We start from the raw sequence: 27,806 nt of genomic DNA on the forward strand, positions 1-27,806 counted from the left end.
TTTGTTGACCGGTGTTATGTATGTTTTGGATGTAGGTAAATAAAAATTCAGGTTTGCAAGTAAAAATAGATTTAATACCATTAATAATAATCTAGATTATTACAATACTAATCTGTTTCACAAACCAAGTACATTAATTTTACTCTTACGAAGGTAATTGGGGGTTTCTTTGTCTACACTTTTTACACAAAATATCTTTGCCTAGCACCGGAAATATTTTAAGTAATATTACGGAAAATTAATTATGGCCACTTAAAAAAAGTTTTTGAATTTGCATCTTATAGGTAGTAGACTGGTTACAAATATTATTTTAAATTTCTTAAAGATCATACACTATCTAAATTGATATGACAATTTTGTAAGAAGCTAGTTTCCTTGGAAAAGTCTGCATGTGAATGATGATGAGGAAAACGATGGTTGCTAATAAATCATTATTTCGATAGATCAGTAGCGGCGTAAGGGGGGGGCGGTGGGGGCGGTCCGCCCCGGGTGCCAAGCATCAGGGGGTGACTAAAGTCGCGCAGATTAGTACTCACTGGCGCGCATCTGCATGGCAAGTCTACGGTCTATATCATGATACGGGGGGGGGTGTCTTTCAATCTTCGAATCGGGTAGGTAACCCCAAAATCCTAGGGGGTGCCTTAAGACTTATGACGGGGGGGGGGGGGGGGGGGGGGAGGGGGTTGTGATCGCCCCGAGTGCCAACTCATGCTACGCCGCCACTGCGATAGATAGGTATTCTTGATATTTAAGTCTGCGATTTTAGAACGTAAAACATGCGTAAAACCATAGCAACTTTAAAGTATTTAGTTAGTTTAGAGTAAGAGTAGTTTTAGATAAAGCAATAACTTAGCAAATAAGTGTGTACTAATATTAAAATTACATAGAAGTTTAATGTATAATTTTCGAAATATAACCACAGACTTAAATATTTCAGGTGTAGGTAAATTAACCCTGTAAATTGAGGACATAAAATTCACACATTTTGTCACTTTGAAAATCCCGACAATGATCATTCCGAATTGTACTCACATCTTAGGTAGATAATAGGTATTTTATTATTTTACATACTTGAAGAAGAAATTTAAGACAGATCTATTAAGACTTGAAGATTTTAGAATTATTCGTAGATATTTAAATATTTTTTACATTTCTCATGGTAACCATCATTAAGATGGTTGCAGTTCTTTTGATTTTAAAAGTGCAAAGTATTAATTAAGATACACAAGTAAATCTCTTATTTATAAATACATACTTATTATAATTTTAAACAATACTTTACATTACTTTGGGCAGATAAATAGGTACAATAGTATTTAAATAAAAATAGTTAAGTATGGCTTAAGATGAAGAAAATCTGCCGAAGTCTCAATACTCGTATTGAACTTTGTATGTTATTATCATATACATTTAATACATTATTCGTGAAACAGATAAAATTAAATTTTCAAACAATAAAGCTGTAAATGCAACAAAATCATTCTCAAGAAATAAAATCAATGGACGGAAGTCGAAATCACGAAGCCAATTACAAATCATTAAATAACATTCTGAGAAAATCGTTGATCATCGAAAATGACAATAATAAAATCAACGTCTTGTTCTTCTCCAACATAAAATCTTTACTATCTTTAAACAAATCAATCACAAAAAAAAATAATTGTGTATTTCATCATTGCAGTGGAAATAAAGGAACAACAGATTCACGTATACACGTATTTATATGATGTTTTTTTACCACTTGGTGATTAACGCATTAAGATTTATTGTAATTTTTCACACATAACCTACCTTAATTTGTTTTGTCAAAAAATCGCATTATTTTAAAACATTAGTTTATTTACAATACAACCCAGTAAGTACAATTTTTAATAAGTTATTATTATTTGAAAAAAAAAAAAAAAACATGTTAGAGTACGCAAGTATTCTAGTTGTCATCTTCAGGCCTGTATTTATCATCAAATAAATCTTTGTGTTTTAAAATCATATTCACATACTTGTGACTTGACTTGTGGCTGGTATGAAAACGTGGAGAGGCAAGAACATAATAAGGCAAAGAAATCATGAGTCATGTAAAGGCTCCTAGAGCAAGATACTTTCACAATTTGGTACTGGGTACTAATTATTCAGTGGTACTAATTCAATTAGTCCACACAAATAAAGATGTCTTTTGATTTTACACATTCGGCCCGTCTCATGCAAATATACGCCCCTCACATGTCCGATACATGCCCCATGCTTGCATATCTTTGCTACGCGAGATTTGGTAGTAGGTACTAATTGAGAATGTTACTAGGTATGCAAAATCACTTGAAACCTATGTTACAGTTAAGCTTTTACATTTACAAATACATTAGTTTTTATTTCATTCAAAAATACCCAGTAGTTATGATTTTATAGGCATTCAAAGTTCGCTTAAATATTGAGTCCCGCCGACGGTCACGTGACCCCGTGTGACGTACATTCACAGCGTCCGCTCACTAGAAAACGGATATAAACATACTTAAATATTTTTTTTTTGTAAATACAAACTTATTATACATATTAACACCCAGACCCATCACAGAAATTAAAATTGAACCAAACCCAAACTTGATGCGATTGTGTCGTTTTATTGCGAATTACCTTCCAGCTCCATCATTAGACCCCGATTACTATATAGAATTAAAATACTCATCAATACAAAACGAACGAGCCCAAACTCGATGCATTTAAGTCGTTTTATTATAGAGTTCCTATGGCCACCTTCCAGCTCCATCATCAGATCAGCTCCATGTCATCATAATATTGCATGGTCATCCAAATCACATGTGTTTGCGAAATTTCAGCTTAATCGGTTGCCTGGAAGTGGGTCTTAATTCAGTTTGCAAGATTCCACCCATACAAATATGAGCCAGTCGTTGTAATATGACGTCACGCGCATAAAATGGCGGGCCGGCCGCCGCCCGCACTTTTAAAATTCAATATCTTGGAAACTAATTGACGTATCGAAATAATTCTTTCACGTGTATTTTTTATTTTTAACAGAGAATACAGAAAGCTAAAAAACAAAATTAGTGAACATTCTTCATTATTCAGTGGTACTAATTCAATTAGTCCACACAAATAAAGATTATTTCTTTTGATTTCGCGCATTCGCCCGCCTCATAGAAATGACGTACGCCTCTTACATGTCCGATACATGCCCCATGCTTGCACTTTGCTACGCGAGAGATTTGGTAGTAGGTACTAATTATTCTGTGGTACTAATTCAAAAAATAAAGATATGTTTGCAAATGTCATACGCCTCTTACATGTCCCATACACGCCCCATGCCTTTATATCTTTGCTATGTGAAATAAAAAAATGTGCTATACCTTTAACAAGAAAATCCTGGATTTATTAAAATATGATTGATACACAATGAGATCACATCATCACCTACTATCAATTTTACTGGTATAAAAAAGAAAACTAAAAATAATCTGCCCCACAAATTAACTTCCCATAAAGCTGAGGCAGAAATGATAAAATTAATGTGCAGCAATAAAAAAACGCATAAAAACTTAAATCTAAAAAGAAAATTATCACAACAATCATGTATTTACAAGTTCGCATATTAAAATAGTGTCAAATCATTTCACTCTAAGATAAATTAGTAAGAATTACATTAATTAATTATTATTATTAAAATGTATCATCAAAATATTTTATAATCTTTACCCTCTAAATATCTTACTGTTGATTGCATTCATCTGCGTCTTTAATTAAAACAATTAATATTCTTTAAATTAATACTTTCATCTAATCAAGACAAATATTATTTATTGTAATTTAACTTTTAAAGTTAAATACTTTATAATATAAAACATTGATATTGTCACGAAAACAATATTCATGTTGGGCAAGTCCATTCTAAACAAATCCCTGATAGGTGGTAATATTAAATTTTATAAAATCACTGAAAAGACGAAATAATAAATTATTATTTGGTCATTTTCAAGACGAAAAATTCAAATATTATTATATTTTTACTATGTAATAGGCCGGTATTACAATTAATATTGCGTAGATACTTCTCAAAGTACCTTCAAACCTACTTAGTAGATACACATTAAATTACGAAGTCAAAATCTTCATTCTAATCCATTTACAGTAAACACCGAGAGAATTCCGCACCAGAGTCTTGATCTAAATCTAGAAAGATTATTTAAATATTAATATTGTTACAAAATGGATTATGTCAAAACTAAATCAGACTGAACCTTTTATTTATTTCCATTCCATCTGTAACGAACCATTTCCAAAAGAATAACACCTAATGACGTAAATATCAGGTTTAAATAATCTTACAAAGCTCATTAATTTTCCTCAAGAAATTCAAGTAGAATTTCAACAATGCAAGACATTAAACCTGCGGGTCTAGACAAAGTGCAAATTATAATCGCAAACCAGTCGCAAAGTGGTCGAAAAGCCCCTTTTTTGTATGGAGTTTTGACGGATTCGATTTTCGATTCGATCAAAAAGTGCGTTTTGTCTAGGGGGGCTGAGATGGTTCACGTCATATCCTGACGTTTATTCTCTTTGGTCATATTTTAGAATAATAATAAATCTAGATTCAAGACTCCGAATTGGAAATTCAAACTATTAGTCGAAAACACGGATGGCTACACAACGGAGTTACTAACACTACAGTTTCGTGTGTTTCACTGTGTCTGTCCAGTAGTTCTGAATGGTCATGGCCTCTAAGGAGTTCAGGAACGAGTCGTTGTCAAGGCTGTACATCTCCTCGGAGTTGTCCTGGAAAAGAAAAGAGAAAAGAAGATCAGGTGATGAAAGAGACAAGCGTAACGAGTCTTTTATGAATCTAAATCAGGTGAGATGTCAAGAGCTTCCTCGTTGTGAATAAAAAAAGTAAGTAAAGGATGCGGGCAGCGCAGTACGGGTCGGTCGTTATGGAAATCCTTGGGGAAGGCCTTTGTTCAACAGTGGACGTCATTGGGCTGAAACGAACGAACGAACAAAGCTATTACGAGATAAAGTAAATCAGATGGAGCGAGATCAAGCGAGAAGCTCTAGACCGAACGAGATGGAGGACTGTTGTGGACGCCCTCTGCCCCATCTAGGGGACATAGGACCATAAGTCAAGTCAAGATGGAGCAAATCAACGTGTATTTTGTAGGTACTATTTTTATATTTAAAGTAAGCACCAAAACCTCAATCACTCGCCCTATATCACGCAAGAAATGCTTATCGCAAGTCATCGGTGTATCGTTAGATACTCTACAAATAAATACAAGAAATCGGCAAAACATGTTTCTAACGTAATCTCTTTCGGGCGTGACGACTATATTTATATCTGTCACCGTAAAATTGTGAATTCCGTCAGATTACAATCTGACGTAGTTAAATTACAATCTAACCTAACCTAACCCACTGTTAGTTTACAATCTAACGCGTTATATTATAAACTGACAGAGTTCACAATTTCACGTTGACATATCCAATCATAAATCGCAATGTAATGACAGGACCCTGCTAGCATGATGACAGGACTTGTATTGCAAAAACAGCACAACAAGTTCACACTTTGTTACGTCTCGAAAATAGCTATTTCTTATTAGGTACGTGTTATTGGTCAGAGTTTTGCAGCAGTAGTTTTTAATAGTAAGTATGTACCTAATTGTCTACAGTATTTATTGCCTAAATGTAACTTAATCTTTGATTCAAATGATACAAAATACTCACCCGAATAGTACTGTCGTCAAGATATCCACTCGAGTCCGGATTGGAGCACTTGTCATTCAATGTTTGAGGTTTGTTCAGGTACCGTCGCCTGTACAGGACGAACGCTGTGCTGCCAGCGAGCGCTGCTAGGACAAGCGCAGCGAACGATATGCCAGCAATGGCTCCCATGTCCATGTCACCTTCCCCAGGGTCCTTTATCCTCCGGGAAGACTCAACGTTAGGCGGAATACGCGTCTGCACGAACGCAGTCTCAAGAGACAGAGGTTTCTCGGTCACTATCCTGCTCTCCGAAGCGCCTTCGAGACTCGTATCGTCTTTGACGAAATCAAGTCTCGTCAAATTGCGTTTCTTTGAAGTAAACGTTGCATTCTGCTCTTCGGTTGCATTCGATGAGACCACAGTAGCGTTGGTTACGGTGACGTTACTTGGAGTGGAAGTATCATTAAAAGTCAGGTCCGAAGCGTTGGTTGGTATCCATTGTATGGACGGGTGGGCGATTTCTACTGTTGAATTGTCAGTTGTGACATTAGCCGTGTCGAGTTCTTTGTCGGTTTGGTTGGTGCTGGTGTTGAGGGCGGGTGTTTTGGCGGTGGTGAGGGAGGGGGTCTTCGTGTAGTACATGGCCCGGCCCTGCCGGTCCATTTGTCTTCTAAGGTCGGTCTCTACGTCTGTGGTTATATGCTGAAGCTCTTCTGATTGGGGCGCAGCTAGGGCTCGGCCGCTGCTCTCTGGAAATAAGAAAAGAAGTCTTGAATATGAGAGGTACTTTCCATTTATTGGACAACGACTTAGTAAGTACTTTATTTTTTGTAGCAGCTCATAATATCCAATATGGCCTAACTAGAATTTGAACTCTATGCTTTCACGTCGACGCGTTAAAGTATAAAATACAATAGACACATAATAAGAGGAAAATCTTCACGATTCAGTAAAGACTGAACGATGCATAATACAACAGGTTGCATTGCATATGCTGGGATTTGCATAAGTGACCTGAAGCCGGCTACAAGGTTGTATGAAAGACGTAGAGTTCAGACGAGTTATCGTGAACTGGGACACCATTTATAAAGTACTAGCTATCCGCCTGCGGCTTCGCCCGCGTGGAATTTTGTCTGTCACAGACAACTTTATCGCGCGCGTCCCTGTTTCGAAAACCGGGACAAAAACTATCCTATGTCCTTTCCTGGGACTCAAACTATCTCTATGCCAAATTTAAAGCCACTTTGCCAAAGGTTCAGTGATTTAGGCGTGAAAGAGAGACAGACAGAGTTACTTTCGCATTAATAATATTAGTATAGATAAACAAAATACCAATTTATTGTAATGATACAGACTTTTATGAATTTAGTGTTCTGAAACAATATAAAAACATATTTTTATGGAGAGTCACATGAATTCGTGAATTAGAAAATACTTTTTAAGGGCGTCCCGCGTCGCTACAAAGTATGGAATACTCGTATAGTGATTGACAATACGTCACAAACATTTATGCTTTGTAAAAAAGGGGTTCAGTGTTCTGTATTGTCTTTGCGTGTATTTTAAATTCATGAAACGGCAGCGGCTTGTCATCAACATGAATACGCGAAGTGATAGTTGAACAATGTCGTCAAATACAAACTCAATTGGATCATGAAAATAACGCTTCATTTAGTATGAATAAATTAAAATGATAGATTGAATAGTTGCATTAATATTGGTCTAAGAAACACATCAGTTATGAGCGCTGGTTCTCCGAGAATTTGACCACATTATGACTTGGAACGGTAGTGGCGGAGGTGGTAAAGTTAATGTTTGAAAAGTTATATTGGTGTGTGTAAACATGGAGCTATTTACTAAAAGTTTTTCTACCTTCAGAATACTGGCATTTGACATACCTAACTTTTGCCATTAACTTATAGTTAGTAATATTTAATTAATAGAGCCAAAAAACTAAAATTTAAACACAGAGTTTCAAACCATCCCTTTTCCAATCACTCAGCTTACATACCTACTTTATTTACCAATAATGACCCTTCCCCTGGCTGGCCCAACGCTGTGTGACGTTTATTTGGCATGAGACAAGGATGTGACAATAGCGATTCATTAGGGATCACCATTAATTTTCCGCTTCAACTACGCAGCGCCCGTGGGACGCAAAACGATGATTTAATTTGTCCAGCGTGGCGGGAAAATTTTCAGCGAAACATGCGCTGTACGAGTCCATTACAGAATTTATGTGTTACGTAACGTCAATGAACGTGAACAAAACAATTGTGTAACGCAAATACATTTAATGTAACACATTTTTTATTACAAGTAAACCGGTACAAAAGAATGCCGGTTAAATTATTAGATTATTAGATAAAGTGATTAGTGATTTAGAATAATCAGTAAAAAAGTTTATTCAACAATTAATGCACTAGTTAATTGTAGGTAAATTGGAAATTAGTTAACTGTTCGACATTTTAAAAATTAATAAAAGTTAATAATAAGAAAATATAAATAGATAGGTACATGACTTATTAAATGTAACGCGTAACAAATTGTATAATAGTTATTTAATTTTTAGCGTTAAGAGTCGCATCTCAAACTTATTTGAAAATTATAAATAACTTGAAAAAATCGAACTGCCTAAGGCGGGAAAATTGTATAATATCTTTAAGAAAATATTTATATCGGATGTTAGGGGTAAGATAAACTTGTTATATTGATGAAAATACTCGGTGTTACAGCTTAGATGGTTGAAATTTCGACATTTTACGTTATCTCCGTAATTCTATTTATTTTTCTCCTTAATTAATTCACAAGGGAAATATCGTATTAGGTAGAGATTTGAGTTAAAGCCTTACATGGTGGTAGTAAACACTTTTCAGTAACAACCATTTTTGGAACATAATTATTTGTAAGAATATTTAAATAATAAGCGTTACTTTAGTAAGTAAACGAGGCAGATTTATTTTATTTTATTATTAAGCAGAAATATAATTTTTAACAAGTCAATTAAAATTAAATAGAATTATATAAAAAGCGCGTTAAAACGTTTTTAAAGAATACAAATAAACACTAAAAATAATCATATTTAGCTACTATAATAAAGTAGCCCGATTCTTACATCAATAAATAAGTAGGCTGAGTAAATTATTTACACGTTTTTCGGTTAAGTATCGATTTATAATTTCGTCGTCTATCATTCTGTTGGAAATTACAACTTGTGAACGCACGCAAGTCACTCGTAGTTTATTTTAGCTTCTAATTATATTGACTGCATACTTTATTGTTTATATATACTTAAATATTATGTGATAAATTATGTATAAGCAATTTAGTAATAAGGCTATTGTGTAAGAATTGATATACTCGTACGTTTTTGCAGGTAGTTTCAGAGTGCGAATTGAATTTTATTGAATGCTCCTCCTTCGGTTCAATTATTATTCGAGTCAACAATTTTCACATACAAGCGCTTTTAAAAATATCCTGGAGAGACAGTTGAAAGATACGAGTATAAGTAAAACCAATAATTACTGCAATACCTTTGTATTCAGATCAGACAGTATTAAAATCTTCAGGGGGCTTAGTGTGAGTTTACACTTTACATCAAACGTCTTCATTAGTGAAAAAAAGGACATTAAATGTATGACGGATTGTACAGCGACCCTAGCGGATACTTTCAAGAACTAAAATCTTCATAGATTTTTTTAACGCGCTCACTAGTGACGAAGTTTGAATATGTAAGCTCACACTAAGCCCTCAGTTTAGTCTGTCTGTATCTGTACAGACATAGCCTCCACAAACAAGATATACCTACGCCATTAAGGTACATGTAAAATCAGTTGACTACAGGATACACAAGCACACCCTGTAGTAGGTATACCGACTGAAGTGAAAGTGGTCACATTTTTTAAATGAATCAGCATAATTTGCGTCCATTATGATTAGGTTTTCATCCACCACTAGTTCCCTTTCCTGTTGCGTGCTGTATGTTATATTTCGTAATCCGATCGAGGCGAGTCAGGGTGACCACGCGACTGGGGAAAATCGGGAAAATTTCAGGAATTACTTTGGGTGAGAGCAAAAAAGAAATTAATATTGTTTTAACGTAAAAATGCTGACAAAAACATGAACCCGATTAAAAATACCTGGCGGGTTTATTGAAAATACTAGGTGTTTATGAACTCTATGAGCAATCTTTACAGCATATTTTTGATAGACTATGGCAGCTACGCCCAGGCACAGGGCACCAGATCTAGGAGGGGCGTAGAAATGAGTAGACTGGAAACATAAAGTAAGGTGCAGTTAACGTATCTTGCTCTGGGTGGAAATAAGGCCATAATAAACAGCATGAACATTTAGATTTTGTTATAAATTACTTAAAGGACCTATGCCAACTTCATAATGGTCTAAGATCGTCGATGCTTCAATCATTAAAAAATTATGCTCAAATTCAAATTGTTTATTGCATGTCAGTAGTCACATGCTCCAAGTAAAAATGTTTGTTATGTCCGTGAAACCAAGGAATACATGGCCACACTCCCGGCCGCGAAGTGAACCGCTGAAGCCATGCATTATGTAAGCCCATTTGGTTCAGTGGCCTGAAACCGAACGCTTACGGGCACCGGTACAAGGTGTTTTATGAACTGATAAATTCGCTCAAAACCAACGAATTGAGCTTGGAAATAAATAATGAAAGGAAAAGTTTATGCCGTTATAAAAATTAGCTATTAATAATGGTATTACGGTAGTGTTTGTAAGCTGTGTAGTCCCAGTAGAGCAGAATTAGTCCACCGCCACTTATCCCGTGGATGTTGCAAGTTGCAACTTGTGTCCCTTGATCACCCATGGATAAGATGACCTAGGTGATCAAAGTGGACTTCTCTCGTATCCATGGGTGATCAAAGGACACCAAAGTGTCGCTAGGTGATCAAAGTGGAATAGACCCATTTGTCCCCCAGTGAATGCAAGTATTTATTGCGTCAAATTGACACACGACAACTGCATCCAGAAGACGTCCTGGGCCACCGTACTCAATAATCATTATTAAACATTATGAAGAGTTATGCATGTCTAACGTGTAACAACATGATACACATTACTGCAAGCAAGAAGTTAATTAAGGCAGTTATTCGACTATAAGTGGATTTCAGCGTGCGAATAATCGCTGGATGGAGTCTTCTTGTTAATTAAATTCTCGTTAAATATTAATTGGTGTTAACAATGATTGCGGTTCTTTAAAAACCACTTTGTTACATGATCAAAAGATAAAAGATAGGTAAGTTTTGCTCGTTTGCCTCCTATCACATAAAAAAAAAAAAAAAAGTAAATAAATGTTCATATACTTAACGAATTTCCCTCCAATCTCTATTTATCACCTTTTTCTTTGGTTTTAACATTTTTTTACGTTATACGTACTTACGCATAAATAGCTTTTTGCAAATGGATATATTCTAAGATATTCTCTGTGAGCGGAACATAGTGATACCTCTGTAACATGTTACCATTTTACCTACCTATGCTTCACAAGAAACAAAGATTTTTGTATTTGGAACGACTTTAAAAACTACCCTTTCCCATCACTTACAGAGCTCTGACGTAACACGTATCACGGTGACTACCTGACTACGCAATCGCGTGAAAGCCCTCCCTCGATTAAGATCGTACAGTCAGCGTCAAATAGTTCCGAAACACCCAAAGAGGTAAAAAAGTTGACAACACAACCTTATTGCAATGAGGGCTATCGTTTTAGCGCTCACCAGTTAGCGCCACTGTAGAGTAAGGTCCTGTCACTTGCTAGTAGCGAAGACAGTGGGCGCCAACTTGTGAGCGCTAAAGTGGTAGGAGCTGACTATCGCATTTGCACTCATCAAGATGGCGCCACTATAGAGTAAGGTCCTGTCAATCGCCAGGGGTGCCAACTGTTAAGTGTAAAAACAATAGCCCTCATTGTAACAAAGACGTGTTGCGAACTTTTTGGCTACTTTGGGTGTCACGAACTATTTGTCACAGACTGTACTATACGATAAGCGAAGGGAGTGTGTAGTTGGCCGAAAATAACCTTACACACTACGCATTGTTTAGAAAACATTTCGAGTTAGGCCCAGAACAGACGGTGAAACACAACTGCAACGAAACTGCAACTGCTAGTTACTTTTGAGTTGCATCTAAGTTTCTGCCATAGCGTCCGTTGAGAGACCACACATGACGCGACCGGTTTGAAACTTTCAGTTTCAGTTTCATTCATCAGAATCATCAGAAAGTTGCAGTTTCGTTGCAGTTGCGTTTCACCGTCTGTTCTGGGCCTTACAGTTAAGTTTGCAAGCAAAAAAGGTTTGTTCTTCGAAATACAACATCGCTTTTCCGATTATGAGTGGCGAAAGAAAACATTTTTGGTTTCTAAACATGATTTTAGGAAGGCCAAAGTAATGTAATAAATAAAAATTGCTTTGTTATTTTTTGTAACATTAATGTTTTATAAATTAAAAACACATCTTTAATATTTCAGTTAGGTAACATAACACAATATCTAGAATCTAGACTAGATAATATTTTGTAACTTTAGTTAGGTACCTATGTAAGTACCGTGGCCATGTTTTCATACAAATATTTTCCAAACACGGTAAACACGTGGCGTTGTAACATTATATTTGTTTTGAGGATAATAATAATAATAATAATAATAAGCCCCGCAGGGAAGCTTTGTGGCGAGCTGTTGGTGAGTAGCGACACCACGGGGCCAGTTGTTAACCCGAGTGCTCCCGAGAGTCGGTCAAGACCCTCGTCTTCGGCTTGCCGAAGTGGAATCCGAGAGGGTCTGCAGGACTTTCACCTCTGGCTTGCCTTAACCGGCCGGCCAGAGTGGAGCCGCTAGAGCTATATGCTCCAGGGGTGGAAGTGTTAAAGGGCATAACGCCGCGAGTAACCTCGGAGAAAGCGCAGCACACCTCTCTACACCCCTGAGCTGGCAGACGCCAATGTTGCCCCTCAGTCCGGTCTATACGACCCATGACGCCAGGGGGGGCCCATTTAGTCGCTGGCTAGTCACCGCCTGCCATTTTTTCAGTCCGAGACTATGAACCAGGCAGGTGACCCGTAGTCTCCATCCATAGCCCAGTAACCAGTCCATCCATCCTTCATCCATAACCCTAGTCCATTCTCCAATAACTGCAATAGCTCCTGTGCACAGGCTGGGGCTGGTCTCTGGCTACATCCCATGATATAGTCAGAGACTAGATCCAGCATGTGCACCACTTTCACTTTTGTCGATTATTTTGCGCTTAAAACGGCCTCTACGTGTTGGATCTGTATCCCCACGCAAGCCTTATAAAGGACCGGGCCACTTTTGACCCGTGAGCTCCAAAGCGTACAAACATAATAATAATAATAATCATTTATTTGCCTTAAATAGGTAGTTACAGAGTAGTTCTTATTTGATTAGATATAATGTTACTTAAGACCTATTTAGTCATAGACTATGACATGCAAATATACAGAATGGTTACAGAGTGAGAAAATTAAATTTAATGTCAATTATGATTAGTCAATAAATCCATGCATCAACTATATTATCCATACAACATTCAAGTTATCCTTTGTACTTTAAGAATTCATCCACTGAATAAAACGTATTTTTTATAAGCCACTCTCGTAGAACTTTTCCAAACCGGGATTTTGGGAGCAGTTTAATGTGTTTAGGTATCTGGTTATAGATCGTGATACACATGGCATAACAATTTTTTTTATAACGCGTTGTTTTTGGTATCGTGTCTAGTACTAGTCTATCTGGGTTTCGAAGTTGCCGGTTTGTTTGATCTTTTGCCTTTAAGAACATTTCTTGGTGTAAGTTTACGAACTTTCCTACCTCGAAGATATAGAGGCATGGTAGAGGAAGTATATTCAAAAGTCTGAAATACGGTTTGCAAGAAACGTCTGGGGCTATATGGCATATTGCACGTATGCAAGCTTTTTGGGCAATAAAAACTTTCCTGCTATCCGTACCGTTTCCCCACAAAAGTAAGCCATATCTTAGCACCGATTCCACGTATGCAAAGTACGTAGTTAGCGCCGTGCTCTTACATGCCACGATTGATAACTTATACAGAGCGTATGCAAAGCTATTTAATTTATTGCACACCTTTTCTGTTTGCTCTTTCCAATTAAATTTGTTGTCAATAATTAAACCTAAAAATGTCACGCATTCCGCATTCTTGAGAAATTGTCCGTTAAATGTAATGTCAATTTTATTGAATTTAAAATTATTGAAGTTAATTAAATTTGTTTTTGATAAATTGATTTTTAAATTATTATTTTGAAGCCAGTTAGTCAATAATGTCAATGTGTCACTAATATCTGTTTTATGTTGTTCGATAGAATGCTCTGCATCAGATGTCACTACTATAGAAATATCGTCCGCAAACAGGATCGTCTTGTGCTTTGTAATGTTGACAATATCGTTTATGTAAAGCAAAAAAAGCAATGGCGAGATAATTCCACCCTGTGGGACACCGTATTTGATTTTTTTGTAGTCAGATCTGACAGTCGTGTTGCTATTTAGATTAAGATAGTCGATTTCCACGCATTGATACCTATCTTTTATATATGTGTATAGCCACTGGTACGCGGGTCCCCTAATACCACAGGTTATTACAAGGTTAGGTAAAGGACAGAGAGACACGCATATTATGACTATGTCAGTTCAGAATATTTAATAATGTGTACTTACCTACTCATTCCGTTTAACTGGACAAATTAGTAATTAATTTTTTTTTAATGAGTGCTATTGATATGCACCTGCAATTGGAGCTAGTGGAGTACTCCAATTGCAGTGCGGTGATTTAGTTTGTGATTTTTATTGTTGTAATGTGTTGGCTGCTTATGTTTGGTTGAATTCTTTTAAATTATCGACTATATTGGTAATGTAGGCTTTAAAACTTTTTGCTGTATCTTCTTTTCTGATTATTTCTGAGAGATTGTATGGATCGATGTTTAACAAACGGGATATCATTTCATGATTATATCGGGCTGAAGCAAATCTAGGGCACTGTGTTAAAAGGTGTTTCCAAGTCTGTGGAGTCTGGTCATCGCAGGGACAGCGAACTATGTACCTATTCATCTCGAATTTTCTAAACAAGATTTAACTTTTCTTTTGTGTAGAGCCAGGCGGACTTAGAACAAGCCCTACCACCAACAAAACCGAAGGGGAAATCTGCCCCCACTGGGAATCGATCTCTGGACCACTGGTGGGTCTGAAGCAGGTGGTCTTACTACTACCACTAGAAAACAGAGGCGGTTAAAGGTCATTAGCAGACTTATCAACTCGGAAAGGGATCAACAACACCGTAATGTATCGCCTTTCGCGCGCTTTCAACCGCGAGGCGAGCCGTTTATGTTACGGTGTGGATAAGTGTGCGTTGCAGTATGGAGTTTCATACAAAGAATACTGACCGCTTCGAGTTGATACGGTTACGATCCCTTTCCGAGTTGATAAGTGTGCTATGTCCATAAATGTGCCGTGCGTGTAAGGAGGGTAAGTCCGAAGCCATATTTTAATCGGCCTACGTCACACGGTGCCAGTGGGGCAACAATGAGCTATAAATGTGCCAAGGTTAATGCCGTTACGGGCATAAATAACACCGCAAGCGCATTACGCGGCATGTAGTTTATGTCATTATGACAGTCGAAGCATAGATCGATCTATTGACGTAATAGATGTCACAATCTAGACTAATATTAAAAATATGAAAGTAATTCTGTCGGTTGTTCATACTTAAACTACCTACTGAAGTCTGAACTAGTTTTGGTTAACTTTGGGATCTTAGAGTAAGACTTGGACTGTATGGTCACATTATGAGAAGACCAGGATCATGTAAAATTACCTCTTTATCGCCACAAAAAAGAGGGGAACCTCAACCACCTGGATGACTAATGTCCAGAAGGACATGAAAGTTGGGATTCCATGAACAAGACGTTAACCCATGTCGTTTACTTCGCGTAAAAACAGCTCTTACTAAAAAATGGAACTCGCCCCCTCAAAAAACAACTCTTACAATGGGGAAGAAATGTTAATGCAAAAGTAATTTAACTTTAAACAAAGTCAATTTAAGGTTTAAGTTAATAAAACTTGCAACTTTTAAAAGAACTTACCACCTTGGGACGCGGTGTGAAATGCCCCTAAGAACATAAAATTTTACTCGTAAAACGATTTGGTGTACAGACAGTATAATACCACAAAATACAGAGGCTATTAATTTAACTATGGGGGCAAAACGTCCCTAGAGCGCGTGAAATATTGTCAGTAAAAAAAGAAATTAACGCTATCTACGCACACTATCCTTTACTTATTTGCCTGATATTTCGAGGTGCGTAATAATCTTAGTCATAGGCTGCTCTGACACACTCGTGTTTTTCAAATTATATCCAGTCACTTTACTAAAGCTGGGTTGCATCATCTTACTTTGACTTTAACAAACGTCAAAAATCTGTCATACTCCACACAAAAAGCACCGGTTATCGTTATAGTTACAGGTAAAGTTAGCAGTTAGGTTTAGGTGCAACTCAGCCTTAGTGATATTAGGGTTATATCAACTGTCACTGTTACTAATCTCACCACCCATGGAAAGTTTGCACGGTATGTGGGATCACACCACTAGAAGAACTGGGTCTCCGGCGTCTTCGTTAAAACAAACCAAACAATCAGAAGTAGGTTCTTAGAGATCTTGAGTACGGGGCATCACTAACGGCTATGGGCGTTCTGGCAGTAAGTGTACTGTCTGAACTTGGTCGTACTGTAATGCAGTCTGTACCTGTACAGTGATAGAGCTAAACTTCAGTATAGCCAGCGAGTCGTCGACCCCGTGGCCTTACCTTAAATATCACATGAAAGGGTTTAGACTACAGCCCATCAAAGGCATCACCTAATTAATTGAGAACACAGGATATCAATATCAGCGATGGGCGCAGTTATTATTGCTTCAAGAAATTCTTCCGCGTTCTGGCACTGTACTATCTCAACTCGGTCGTACTGTAATGCTGTCTGTACCTGTACGTACAGTGATAGAGCAGCTACACTTCAGTGTTGCCAGCGAGTCGTCGACCCCGTGGCCTTACCTTAAATATCACATGAAAGGGTTTGGACTATAGCCCAAAAAAGGCCGTATTCTGGCCGAGGCCATTCTGTCGCGGTTGCCTTTCCAAATCAATAAAGCTTTTGAAGCGAAATGAAAGTACGGACGTGTGATAGAGCTATTTTGCAAAGCAAGCGTCTAGTCTGTTATGCTGATGCTTAATTTAGTTTGTTCTATTTTTTTCCTTGAAAAATATGTTTAATATTAATTTCTATTTATTTCCATAAAGCGGATAATAGTGTTATTTTCTGTGTGATAAACATAAGTACAATTACAGGAAATTGCTTTCTTCTCAGTTGTTTTGGTACAAAACAAATTCAAAAAGAGTTTATCATATTGTTTAATATTACTTAACATTACAGTATTATTCAGTTTGCGCGATTCAAACGTCATTGTTACCAAAGGCTATGCGGGTTAGGTTTTTATAAAACACTAAAACTATCCGTACTTATTATTTTCCCTACAAACAAACAGTAATTAAAATGTGAACAGCGTATATTTTAAGGTCTATGTAAACCAGGAAGAAAATAAGGCCGACATCGTTGACCCAGCGGGACGTGTTTTTACATTTTTTTAATGCAACAAGGCTGGCATTTGACCGCAATCGCACCTGGTGTTAAGTGAGATGCAGTCTAGGATGGTAGAATAGAATAGTTTTTTATTTGAAAGAAAGGTATACAAGCAGGCAATACATAGGTACATGATGAAAGAGATACACAAATGGACAGATAGCTGCTTGTGCCCCTCTGACAAAAAGACACCCGCTCAGCATACATCAACAAGACCGCACCAGGGCTTGTCTCGAAACAGATTTTCAGCGGGGGCTCTCTGTTGTCAGCAGGGGGGCGCAATGTACAGGAAGAGAAGAAAAAAATATCGCAAACATAAAAGAGTAAAACAAACAAAAAAGCACCATAAAAATTAAATGTTATACCATAACAATGGTACATATCTGCCCTGTAAGTGCCTATTCACTCTCGCCTTGAAAAGGCCCGGATTATAGTGTTCGGGAAAGAGAGCAGCAGGCAGCGAATTCCAGTCCCTGGCTGTTCGCATAATCATATGAAATTCTTCTGCCTTAGGTTGAGTTGAACCCGCAACGATCTCTCAAATGTCACGGAGGGGCGCCCTTTAGCGAATGCCTGTCGAAACAATGAATGTGCCACGAAATGTACCTCCTGAAATATCAGCTAGTACAGCACAACTTTAATTTCTATCTATAGCTCTTAGCTGTGTATGTTTGAGGGCTGCTTTTTTTGGGCAGACTTTTGTTCAAGTAAGTTTTATTTAACAAAACTAGAGCTGATTACATATTTCATCACTGGAATGCATCATTTCAGCCAAAAGAGTAGAATATCGTTTTATATGTAGTGTAGTAGTTAGCGTTTAAATTAATTAAATAAATGCAACCAAAATGGTGTCAACTTAACTTGAACCACGGCGCGTAAACCATTGACATGCTGGTTTTCAGTGAGAACCATTATTCGTTGATTCTTTGCTTCAAATAATTTAATGTGTGATTGAATTCAATATAAAATATTTACGATACCAATACCAAACATAAATATTTCAGTCACAATAGTTCCCGGCTGACCCGGCTCCCAGTATCCCGTCTGCCCACGCCTTAAGCCGCCCACGGGAAGTTCTATTCCCGGAACCGGTCGTAAAGGCTTAACAGCCGGACCAAGGCTGATCTGCGGGTACTCACAACCTTATCCTAAATCCTTATTATACAAGTTTCGAATGTATCCATCTCTCTCACGCACTCCGAGATACCAGCATGAGCGACAGAGATAGAGACGAACTTCGTGTAAGTAGCATGAGAATAGTCTTACTGGTCAGATGTTCAATTATACTTGCAGAGGTACACTGGTTCTAGTTAATCTTAAGAACAATAAGGAATACAAAATACATGTACAGAGAAAATCCTTAGTGAGATTTGCTCAATGCTAATCATTCAGATATTATGGTTGGTGGATCCAAGATGTTTCGAAGTGAGTTATTATTATCCTATTATTATGTTATTTCAATTAAATGAATCATGTTATCTATTTTTAGTGTGGAAGCAGCCAAGCATTCACATAAGAGTAATAAATAAAAATAATAATTTACCTGTAACTTTTGTCAGTACTCGTATAATTTTGTGAAAAGTGTACACTTTCCAACTTTTCCAAGGATAACAGGAAGGATCAGAGATCAGGAGCAAATGGTATTTTTATGCTATTTTCTATGTATGTTCATTCTTTCATTGTTTGTCTTCAAATGAGGCTCAACTTTTTATGTGCAATTTATTATTATTACGATGTTATTTATACAAAGAGAACGTAACAATAGATTTACGCAGATCTATTTATCTTTTGTTTCTTGGTCGTACATTGCTTTAATGTGTTTTTTTTTCTTTTAATAGAATAGGTTATTATAGCGAAAGATATTTCTAGCCTTTTAATGGGCCGTAATGAGATATCGACCTTTAACGTTGTTAAAATTGGTTATTAAAAGTAAAAATAGAGAGAAAGCCTCATACAAAAATTGAAACTCAAGCATAAACGACTCCTCAAGTCCATTATAATTTGTCGAATTTCTATATTTAGACCAACAAACTTATGTTTTAGAAAGAAAGAAACATTTATTACGATGAACATCACTTAGTTAAGGACAGAGAACGTATACGGAAAAAATAGACAGAAATAGCACATAAATATTACAAAGAAATAAAGTGAACTGAGCAGTGCTATCCCGTCGCAACAGCGATGCCCATCGCAATGGGACTCCACTCAGCATATGCCGTGGCTCACAGTGGGGAAGGCCACGACGCTGGTTTTCAGTGTGCCCCATGCCGAGTGGAAGTCACGGACACTAACATAAACTGCATAATAATATCAACAAGACCTATGTTTTTCCGTAGGTTTGTACTTGTACTTGAGTCATTTTACCAAGTGTTAGGTGCTTGCTTAACCAGAACACTGGCGTTATGTATTTATTTTTAAGTTGGATCAACGGATTATTCTATTAAGACGATCGCTTACCTCTGGCCACGAAACGTACCTTCAGTATGGCTTCGGCTTAGGTATTGCTAATAAATACCAAAACAGCTGAGTATACGTTCAAACACCTTGAAACAAACGCACTGTTTATTTCTGATTTCTGAGAGAGAATAATTAAGTAGGTAGATATTCAATTAAAAGAAAATCCACGATGCTCCTTTAACAATATTGTCTTAACGAAACGAGTACCTAATAAACATTTTGGTAATGAAAATTTGTTTTGATTTAAAATACAAAGTTGATAGAGTCAATATTGACAGAGTTTAGTAAATTTTATAACAGGCATCAGTAATAATAATTATCATTAGTGAATGTGATACTATGTCATTGCATTCAATTATTTTTTATATTAATTATAATAAAAATACACTGATACAAGAAAAAGCATTGAACAGCTCTTATTTTTAAATGATCTTTTTTATTTACTTATGTAGTGGTTAAAAGTCACAAGGTTATTTATTTTCTGCACGTTAATCACCAATAGATACCCGGATAACATTACGGGACTTAGGCAGGGTTGCACCATCTTACTTTAACTTTGACAAACGTCAAAAATCTGTCAAAATCCATAAAAAAAGCACCGGTTATCGACAAAGTTACGTAGGTGGTGCAACTCTTTGATAATATTAGTTAACTGCTAACCGTTAGCATAGTTATGTTATCCTTGCAAAGTGCAACCAGCATATCCTTGTTAATTGACACGACGGCGAGCGTGTTAATCAAACGAATGCACTAATTATGACAATTACACTCTGGGATCCTCATTAGTGTTGCAATTATGACCTTCGTTACGTTTCATGCCGTGGAATATTTTAGTATTAGACTAGCTATAGTTAAAGCAATAATTTAGTTAAAACAACCACTCTAAGGAAACAAGTGCAGAAATGTCATAGGAGGAATAAATTTTATAAAATCCGATTTGTATGAAAATTAAAATAATTAAAATGAAGATATCAATTTTCTGACTTCACCATACCATTTATATGCCCATGTTAACATGGGCTAGTGTCGGCTCATATACCCATTTACCTAACACCCTGTAGAACCTTGGAGTACACCTCGTTTTGCAGTGAAATATTTTGGTGTTAGAATAACTATAGTTTAAAGCAAAAATAAGATCATTTAGGTAAAAACAATAACGCTAAGGAGACACGTGCAGAAATGACATAAGAGGAACAATGACGGTCCCATTATAGAGCCTTGGAGTACGCCTCGGTGAATCTGAGTGGTATAGCCTTGGAAAAGGCTGAGGCATTTTATAAGTAGGGTTACCATCAAAAATAAAAAGTACACAATAAAAATCTACACGTTTGAAAATAGTTCAGAAAATAAGTCACAAAACTGAGAAATAATGACACAGCGTTTGTTTATACGTTCCATCTTACGGTAAAAAAATCAACACCGAGAACAAACAGTTGGTTACCCTAGCTAAAAGAGGATATAGACTTGAGCTAAGATTCCTAACATTGCTAATAGGTGAACGGAGATGGATTCACGATAGTTCCTCTTCGACATTTATAGACCGTTCAGGCATGTAGGTATGGCATGTATTAAGAATTTAATTGTAGATTATACTCTATTAATACGAAGCAATAGTTAAAAAAAACTCTATTAATACGAAGCAATAGTTGAAAAAAAAACTGATGAAAGACATAATTATGTATTTGTTTCAGCCAAATGACTATGTCTTCCGGCCCGTGATCGCCACTCGAGAACTTTTCTGCCCTAGCGGCCATCAGAATTTATGTGTTATTTATGTTTATTTTCTTATATTTACTTATTCCGTTCATGTCGTAGCAAAATCCATTTCCTTACAAGGAACTCCCAGTTAAGTAAATTTAACGAGACTCGTTTAAAACGTGACCTTTAAAGTGGTTCATTATTCAACCAACTGCGAACCCTTCCGAATGTACTTGGGAAAATGGATATTCGCCTTTTAGAGCCTTTTATTTTGTTTACGCTGGGATATTGCCCCTTTTGAGGATTTACAAGCGAAATTAATTTTTAGATACTTTGCCTGACCCCGGCTTATTAAAACGCGGATTCTACGAAAAGAGGAGGTTTTCATGGAATTCATAAAAGCCTCAACAAAAACGAATAATTTGAAATTCTGAGAAATTATACCTTGTAATTGCATGAAGCCCTTGATATCATGGATGTTTAAAATATAATTTGACGTGAGATATTATTTCATTCTATTTATGACTATCAACAATACGACCCCTTCAAAGAGACTAGCCAGAATTATACTTAATCAGATAGGTTTTTAATAATATTTAAATTACATTTGTATTTAAAAAAAATAGTTGATAGATTAAGTTGTGTGTGAACAAGCAATATTCATATCATCATTCAATAACGTAGGCTTAGCCTAGGCGCAGACCACCGATTTTTTGTCGGCCGATAGTTGAGCCGGGCTGTTAATCTGTATGGAGATGTATGAAAGTACACACTACTAAGTGTACTGTAAAGTACTGTTATCGGTAGATTCTTCGTACAAATAAGAATCGGGCCCAACTATCGGCCAACTAAAAGTTGGTGGTCTGCGTCTAGTCTAAAAATTCAAACACATAATAAATTCGAATGTCAAATGTGAAATTAGATCTAACGAGATCCACGGTATCGTGAACATTTATCAAAGATATATTGAAAGGTTTCCGATCCTTTGGGATCTAAGATTCGTAGGATAAAAGATAAGAGATCAACATTTTTTATCTTTCGATTGAACTTTAGATATTTCTCCCAAGGGTTTCTATTGATATATTCGGAAAGTAACTTACATTATTCAGTAGATACGAATACTGAAACAGTCATGAAAGTTCGGAATGAAACATTGAAAATAAGAACTTAATTAGAACAAGTTGTAATGTTACTTTATAAAGTTAAACTAGCTGTGCCCGCGACTTGGTACGCGTGGAAACCCGTTTTCGCAACATTTTTCATTGTTGCTCTGCTCCTATTGATCGTAGCGTGATGTTGTATGCCTATAACCTTTCTCGATAAATCGGCTATCTAAGACTGAAAGAATTTTTCAAATCGGACCAGTAGTTCCGGAGATTAGCGCGTTCAAGTAAACAAACAAACAAACTCTTCAGCTTTATAATATTAGTATAGATAGTATAGATTAGTATGTAAGACGAATCTCCTATCCAACGATCTTATTATCAAGTTAATAAACTTAGTTTAGTAGAGGAGGACGATTCGATTCTCGATTATAAAGTGACAGACAACCATAAAAGTAAAGTATTTGTACTTTTGACAAACCTCAAACACCTACCTAGTTTGTCATAGTGTAAGTAAATGATACAACGTGAGTCAAGATGAGTGAGATGTTAGTGTCATATTAGAACAAAGATACAGCTGAATATATTTACAGTACATACCTACATAGAAACGATAAAACATACATATTTACATGTGTAGGACTTCGTGAGCGAAGATTTACTGATTTGATGAAATAGCTGTGTGCTCTGGAATGTCTTCCATCTATACTCGTACTACATTACATTATTTATTATACAATACAGTATTCAGCATCATCATTATCATTTCAGCCACAGGACGTCCACTGCTGAACATAGGCCTCCCCCAATGACTTCCACATCGCACGGTTGGTAGCGGCCTGCATCCAGCACCTTCCTGCTACCTTTGTCAGGTCGTCGGTCCACCATGTGGGTGGACGTCTCACGTTGTATTATATTCAAGGAAATGTACTATAAAATATGAAAGTAAGGCACTGTCAAAGTTATTTAGGTTAGTTAATGCTTACACGATTTATTCCCACTAATTATATGCGATAGTTACTCTGTCTGTTGTCTGTTACGCTTTCACGTCTAAGCCACTGAACCGATTTTGATAACATTTGATATTTGAGTACCGGTAAAGGACATAGATTTTATCTTGGTTTTTGAAACAGGGACGTTTGTAATAGTTTTTCTGTGACAGACAAAATCTCACGCGACCTAAGTTGTCTATTTTATTGGTTTATTAGCGTTAAATAAAACCATTTAGATTTTAATTGTGAAGACGATAATGCTAACCTCATTGAAACAATCTCAATTAATATAAAATTGTTTTTTTCAGCAAGTTATTAATATTAATTATTCTCGCCCGCAACTATATCGAGGCGCTTTGTTAAAATCATAAGAAAAATTGCTAATTAATATTATTATACCTTATTTTAACACCTTGACGGTCTAGTGGACATGATCTATACTAATAATTATAAAGCTAGTTTGTTTGCTTGAACGCGTTAATCTCAGGAACTAAGTACTGGTCCGATTTGAAAAAAAAACTAAAACCCAACTACGACAAAAAACGACGCTGAAAAAGTATAAAACAAGATTTCCAGAATACTGAACTGAACAAAGTTGCTAATGTAGTTGCATAGTAATTTTCATGTTTGGAAAACCGCAGTCACACGTTCTCAAAGTTCTACGGTAGGTAGGTATATGTAACGTGTGACTACGCCTTTCCAAACATGAAAATTACTATGCAACTACATTAGCAACTTTGTTCAGTTCAGTATTCTGAAAATCTTGTTTTATACTTTTTCAGCGTCGTTTTTTGTCGTAGTTGGGTTTTAGTTTTTTTACTTTTTTATTATTTGTACTATTTTGGTGTTAAAGTGTATTTGTGGCGCATAATATTAACAAAAGTTAAATTGATGAACTAATAAGTAGTAAAGAAGCTATGGACGAAAAGATGTGAATTATATGCAATCAGCCCATGAATACAGGTAAAGTCACAAGCAAATGCTAGTAATATAAGTATAGTCAAAATGTACAAGTAAAGCGCTTTCAAATGATACCAAACACGGCATATTTGTCTTAACTTTATTTTTTTTATCTGTATGTTTTGTCCGCTAGAGGGCGCCACATTAGATTTTGTGAAACCCCATATAGCCTATAACCAGCGGACAATTAAGACGCTTCTAATGATATGTCATTTGTCGAATTCTGATAAGTAGTTTAGAAGTTACGAGGGAACAGATGAACATACATACATACATACATAGCCTGTCAAAATCATAACCCTCCTTTTGCTTTGCCGTAGTCGGGTAAAAATTATCTTTGTGTTGGACAGCCCATTTGACGAGGAAGGCTTTAGGCTTATAACATCACCCCACAACCAATAGGGGCGGAGCAGTAAAGAAATGTGTGTTTACTCACCGAGCAACATGAGCAGCGATGTGACCCAGAACCAGTGCATCCACCAGTGCAGTGTCATGACGGCAGCGTTGTGGCGACCGTTGTAGAGCCGACCTGGAACAATAATGATTAAACTACGATAAGTCATTTATGCATTTTAATGCTTAATACGTTTAACAAACTAAATAAATTGTTAGTTTTTGGAACTTTTTTGGAGTCAGTTAAAAATTACCTGTTGGTAGGACCAGTCAGACTCACTCTTGTAAAAATTATGTTAATTTGATTGTCCTATTTGTCAGTAAATCGGTTTAGAAATCTTGGCGTAAGCGGTGTACATGTTACGGTTAATGTGATAAATTGAAAATTATTAATAATAACCGGTTATTATGAATAATTACCGACAGTCGCGGTAAAAGTGATAAATTAATCACATTTAACAGTGATTATTTAATAATTCAACCTTAGTACTAACAAATTTCTTAAAAGAGAACAATATCTTGTGTACGTGCTCGTGTACAGCCAAACTTTTGAACGTTTTGATATCATAATTATTAATATAATTTGGCATAATGAGTTTGGAATGTTTCTTGCATAATATTACTTTTCCATGATGCCTATAACATAATGTTTTGATTTAAAGTGAAAAATAGGTTAAGGTGCGGCGGAGGTGGCCCTTGGGCCACCCCTAAGCCGCCTATTTAGTTTTATACACACATAAATGACCTCAAATTAATCACATTAACCAAATCATGCGGTAATTATTCATAATAACCGGCGATTATTCATAATTTTCACATTTATCACTTTGACCGTAACATACATACATAGAAAAAAAAACAACCGAATTAAGAACCTCCTCCTTTTGTTGGTTAAAAATGAGCTATGCTAAATCTGGCTGATTCTTTTTAGAGTAGGCGCACACCGTTGATTTTTCGTCGGCCGATAGTTTGGTCGGGCAGTTGATCAGTATGGGCATGTATGGGAGTGCGCACACTATGCCGATTCGATTTGGCCGATTCTTCATACAAATTAAAATCGGGCACAACTATCGGCCAACTAAAAATCAACGGTGTGCGCTTACTCTTAGGGTCAAATAAATTATCAGTTCTTCGTTTTCTCGAATCAGGCTGCTTAAACTTATCATAAACCGCATAGAGTTTGGGGCCGCAACAGTAATGCAGTCTAGGATTCTACGAATGATGGGGCATATCCAATAAACTTTTGTTATTGTGTGTTGGTAGCAAGTGAGTTAAGTATGTACTGTACATAACCCTGATGTCAGCCTTAGAGCCGCCATAGGCATCTAGAACATGATCTTTCAAGCACGTCACTTCTTGGACCATCAGGTTGATTTAAGTCTCCTACCTACTCTTACCAAAGTGATTTTATATAAGTTATAATAAATAAAGACCTAAAATTTAACCATAATTGTCATCCTTATTTCATTTAGAGCGTCTTATTGTCAATATTACACATTTTCAGTTAGTCCCGAAATAAAATTACAAAAAATATCCCACTAAAGCCCACCAGCCTATAAAAAGGTCAGGGGCCTCTCTTCCCACCCTTCCCCTCTTATTTCAGTTGATTCAATTGCGCACTATTGATTCTGGGAATAAAATGGAATTCCCGGAAACAATTGTGCCATTCAGTTTCAGGAAGCACGAAACATAAAACAAAGGCTCTATTTTGCGAATTATCGTTGGAAACTATTTATTAATATTATTACAGAAATAGGGCATTGGAAATTTCAAAGGAAAACGTTTAATGTCGGATTGCTTAAATTTTTGAAATGATTTCACAGACACATCTCAGTAGGTACATTGTTTTTCCTGCACTAATTGTGTTACCTACCTATTTGTAATTACGTCAGTAAGCCTTTTTATGATCATGAAGATAATTTTAGTAAACGTTAATAAATACCAATTCAAACAGTTAAAATCAACAAAGCTCTTTTAACGAAGAAAAAACACGAGCGAGCACTTAACTATGCGCTGACTAAACAATTTATTATACGAGTAAATTATATTGCGATTATGTTTTCGCACCTTTTTAATGAGTTGATTAACATTTTACATCACTTAATTTGTATTAAATAATAATTAATACGTGTTCATGCCAGTTTTATACTAAAATCCATTCAGTATTTGACTGATGTTTGAGTGACTGTTGTAAACGTGTAACATGAATGTGTTTGTACAAAATGATATTGAGATAAAACTTGAATGAAAAACTGAAATTGTTTGGAGAGTCCGCGCTGAATAAATTGGCTTACAAACAAATACAGTCAAATAATAAGACCAAAATATCGCTCTCTATTATTATAAAGTAAAGTAATTTGATTGAATGTTGAAATAATTTTGACTCTATTGTTCAGTGTATAAATCTGTTTTCAATATTCGTTTCATAGATTTAATTAAACGTATTCGTATTCACGAGCTTTCTAAGCTCTATTGACGTGGTCCGTAATGAAATATCCGTTCGCTAACAACCTATTTACCCACTCAAGTTGAATATTCCCATATTTCAGGGTCTTGGGGATGAGCACCCTGCATTTGAATGAGGAATGAGGCACGCTCGTTTGGCTCTGTCACTTCACAAGAGCGGGGTAATTCGAGGGAAAATTACAAGGGACGAAGCGCGTTGAACAAGACTGACGGCATTAGTGACGCTGTGAAGTGTTGCCATTTCTTTTGAACAATAACTAAAACATGGAAAAATAACATACAAAGAGGTTACCTAGCATTAGTAGGAATTTTAGTGACAGATTTTGATATTGTTATAATTATTTAAAA

At 36.3% G+C, this 27,806-nt stretch overlaps 1 protein-coding gene and 1 long non-coding RNA gene across 2 annotated transcripts in view; one reads left to right on the plus strand and one right to left on the minus strand.

Annotated features, from left to right (window-relative positions):
* The first annotated feature begins 58 nt into the window (after positions 1–58).
* Positions 59–1,884, plus strand: LOC135074438 (uncharacterized). The gene is made up of 2 exons (XR_010257840.1): positions 59–447; positions 736–1,884. It is a non-coding gene; the product is annotated as an uncharacterized LOC135074438 (long non-coding RNA).
* LOC135074385 (uncharacterized) overlaps positions 726–27,806 on the minus strand; it is a 35,806-nt gene continuing 8,725 nt past the window's right edge. Inside the window, exons 2-4 of the mRNA XM_063968664.1 lie at positions 25,036–25,128; positions 5,728–6,455; positions 726–4,779 (exon numbers count right to left, since the gene is read on the minus strand). Of these exons, the coding sequence (XP_063824734.1) occupies positions 4,669–4,779; positions 5,728–6,455; positions 25,036–25,093 (897 nt within the window). The 5' untranslated portion in view covers positions 25,094–25,128 and the 3' untranslated portion in view covers positions 726–4,668. The remainder of the gene's footprint in view (positions 4,780–5,727; positions 6,456–25,035; positions 25,129–27,806) is intronic.

This window comes from Ostrinia nubilalis, chromosome 1 (genome assembly GCF_963855985.1).
Source record: "Ostrinia nubilalis chromosome 1, ilOstNubi1.1, whole genome shotgun sequence".
Classification (NCBI taxonomy): Eukaryota; Metazoa; Arthropoda; class Insecta; order Lepidoptera; family Crambidae; genus Ostrinia; species Ostrinia nubilalis.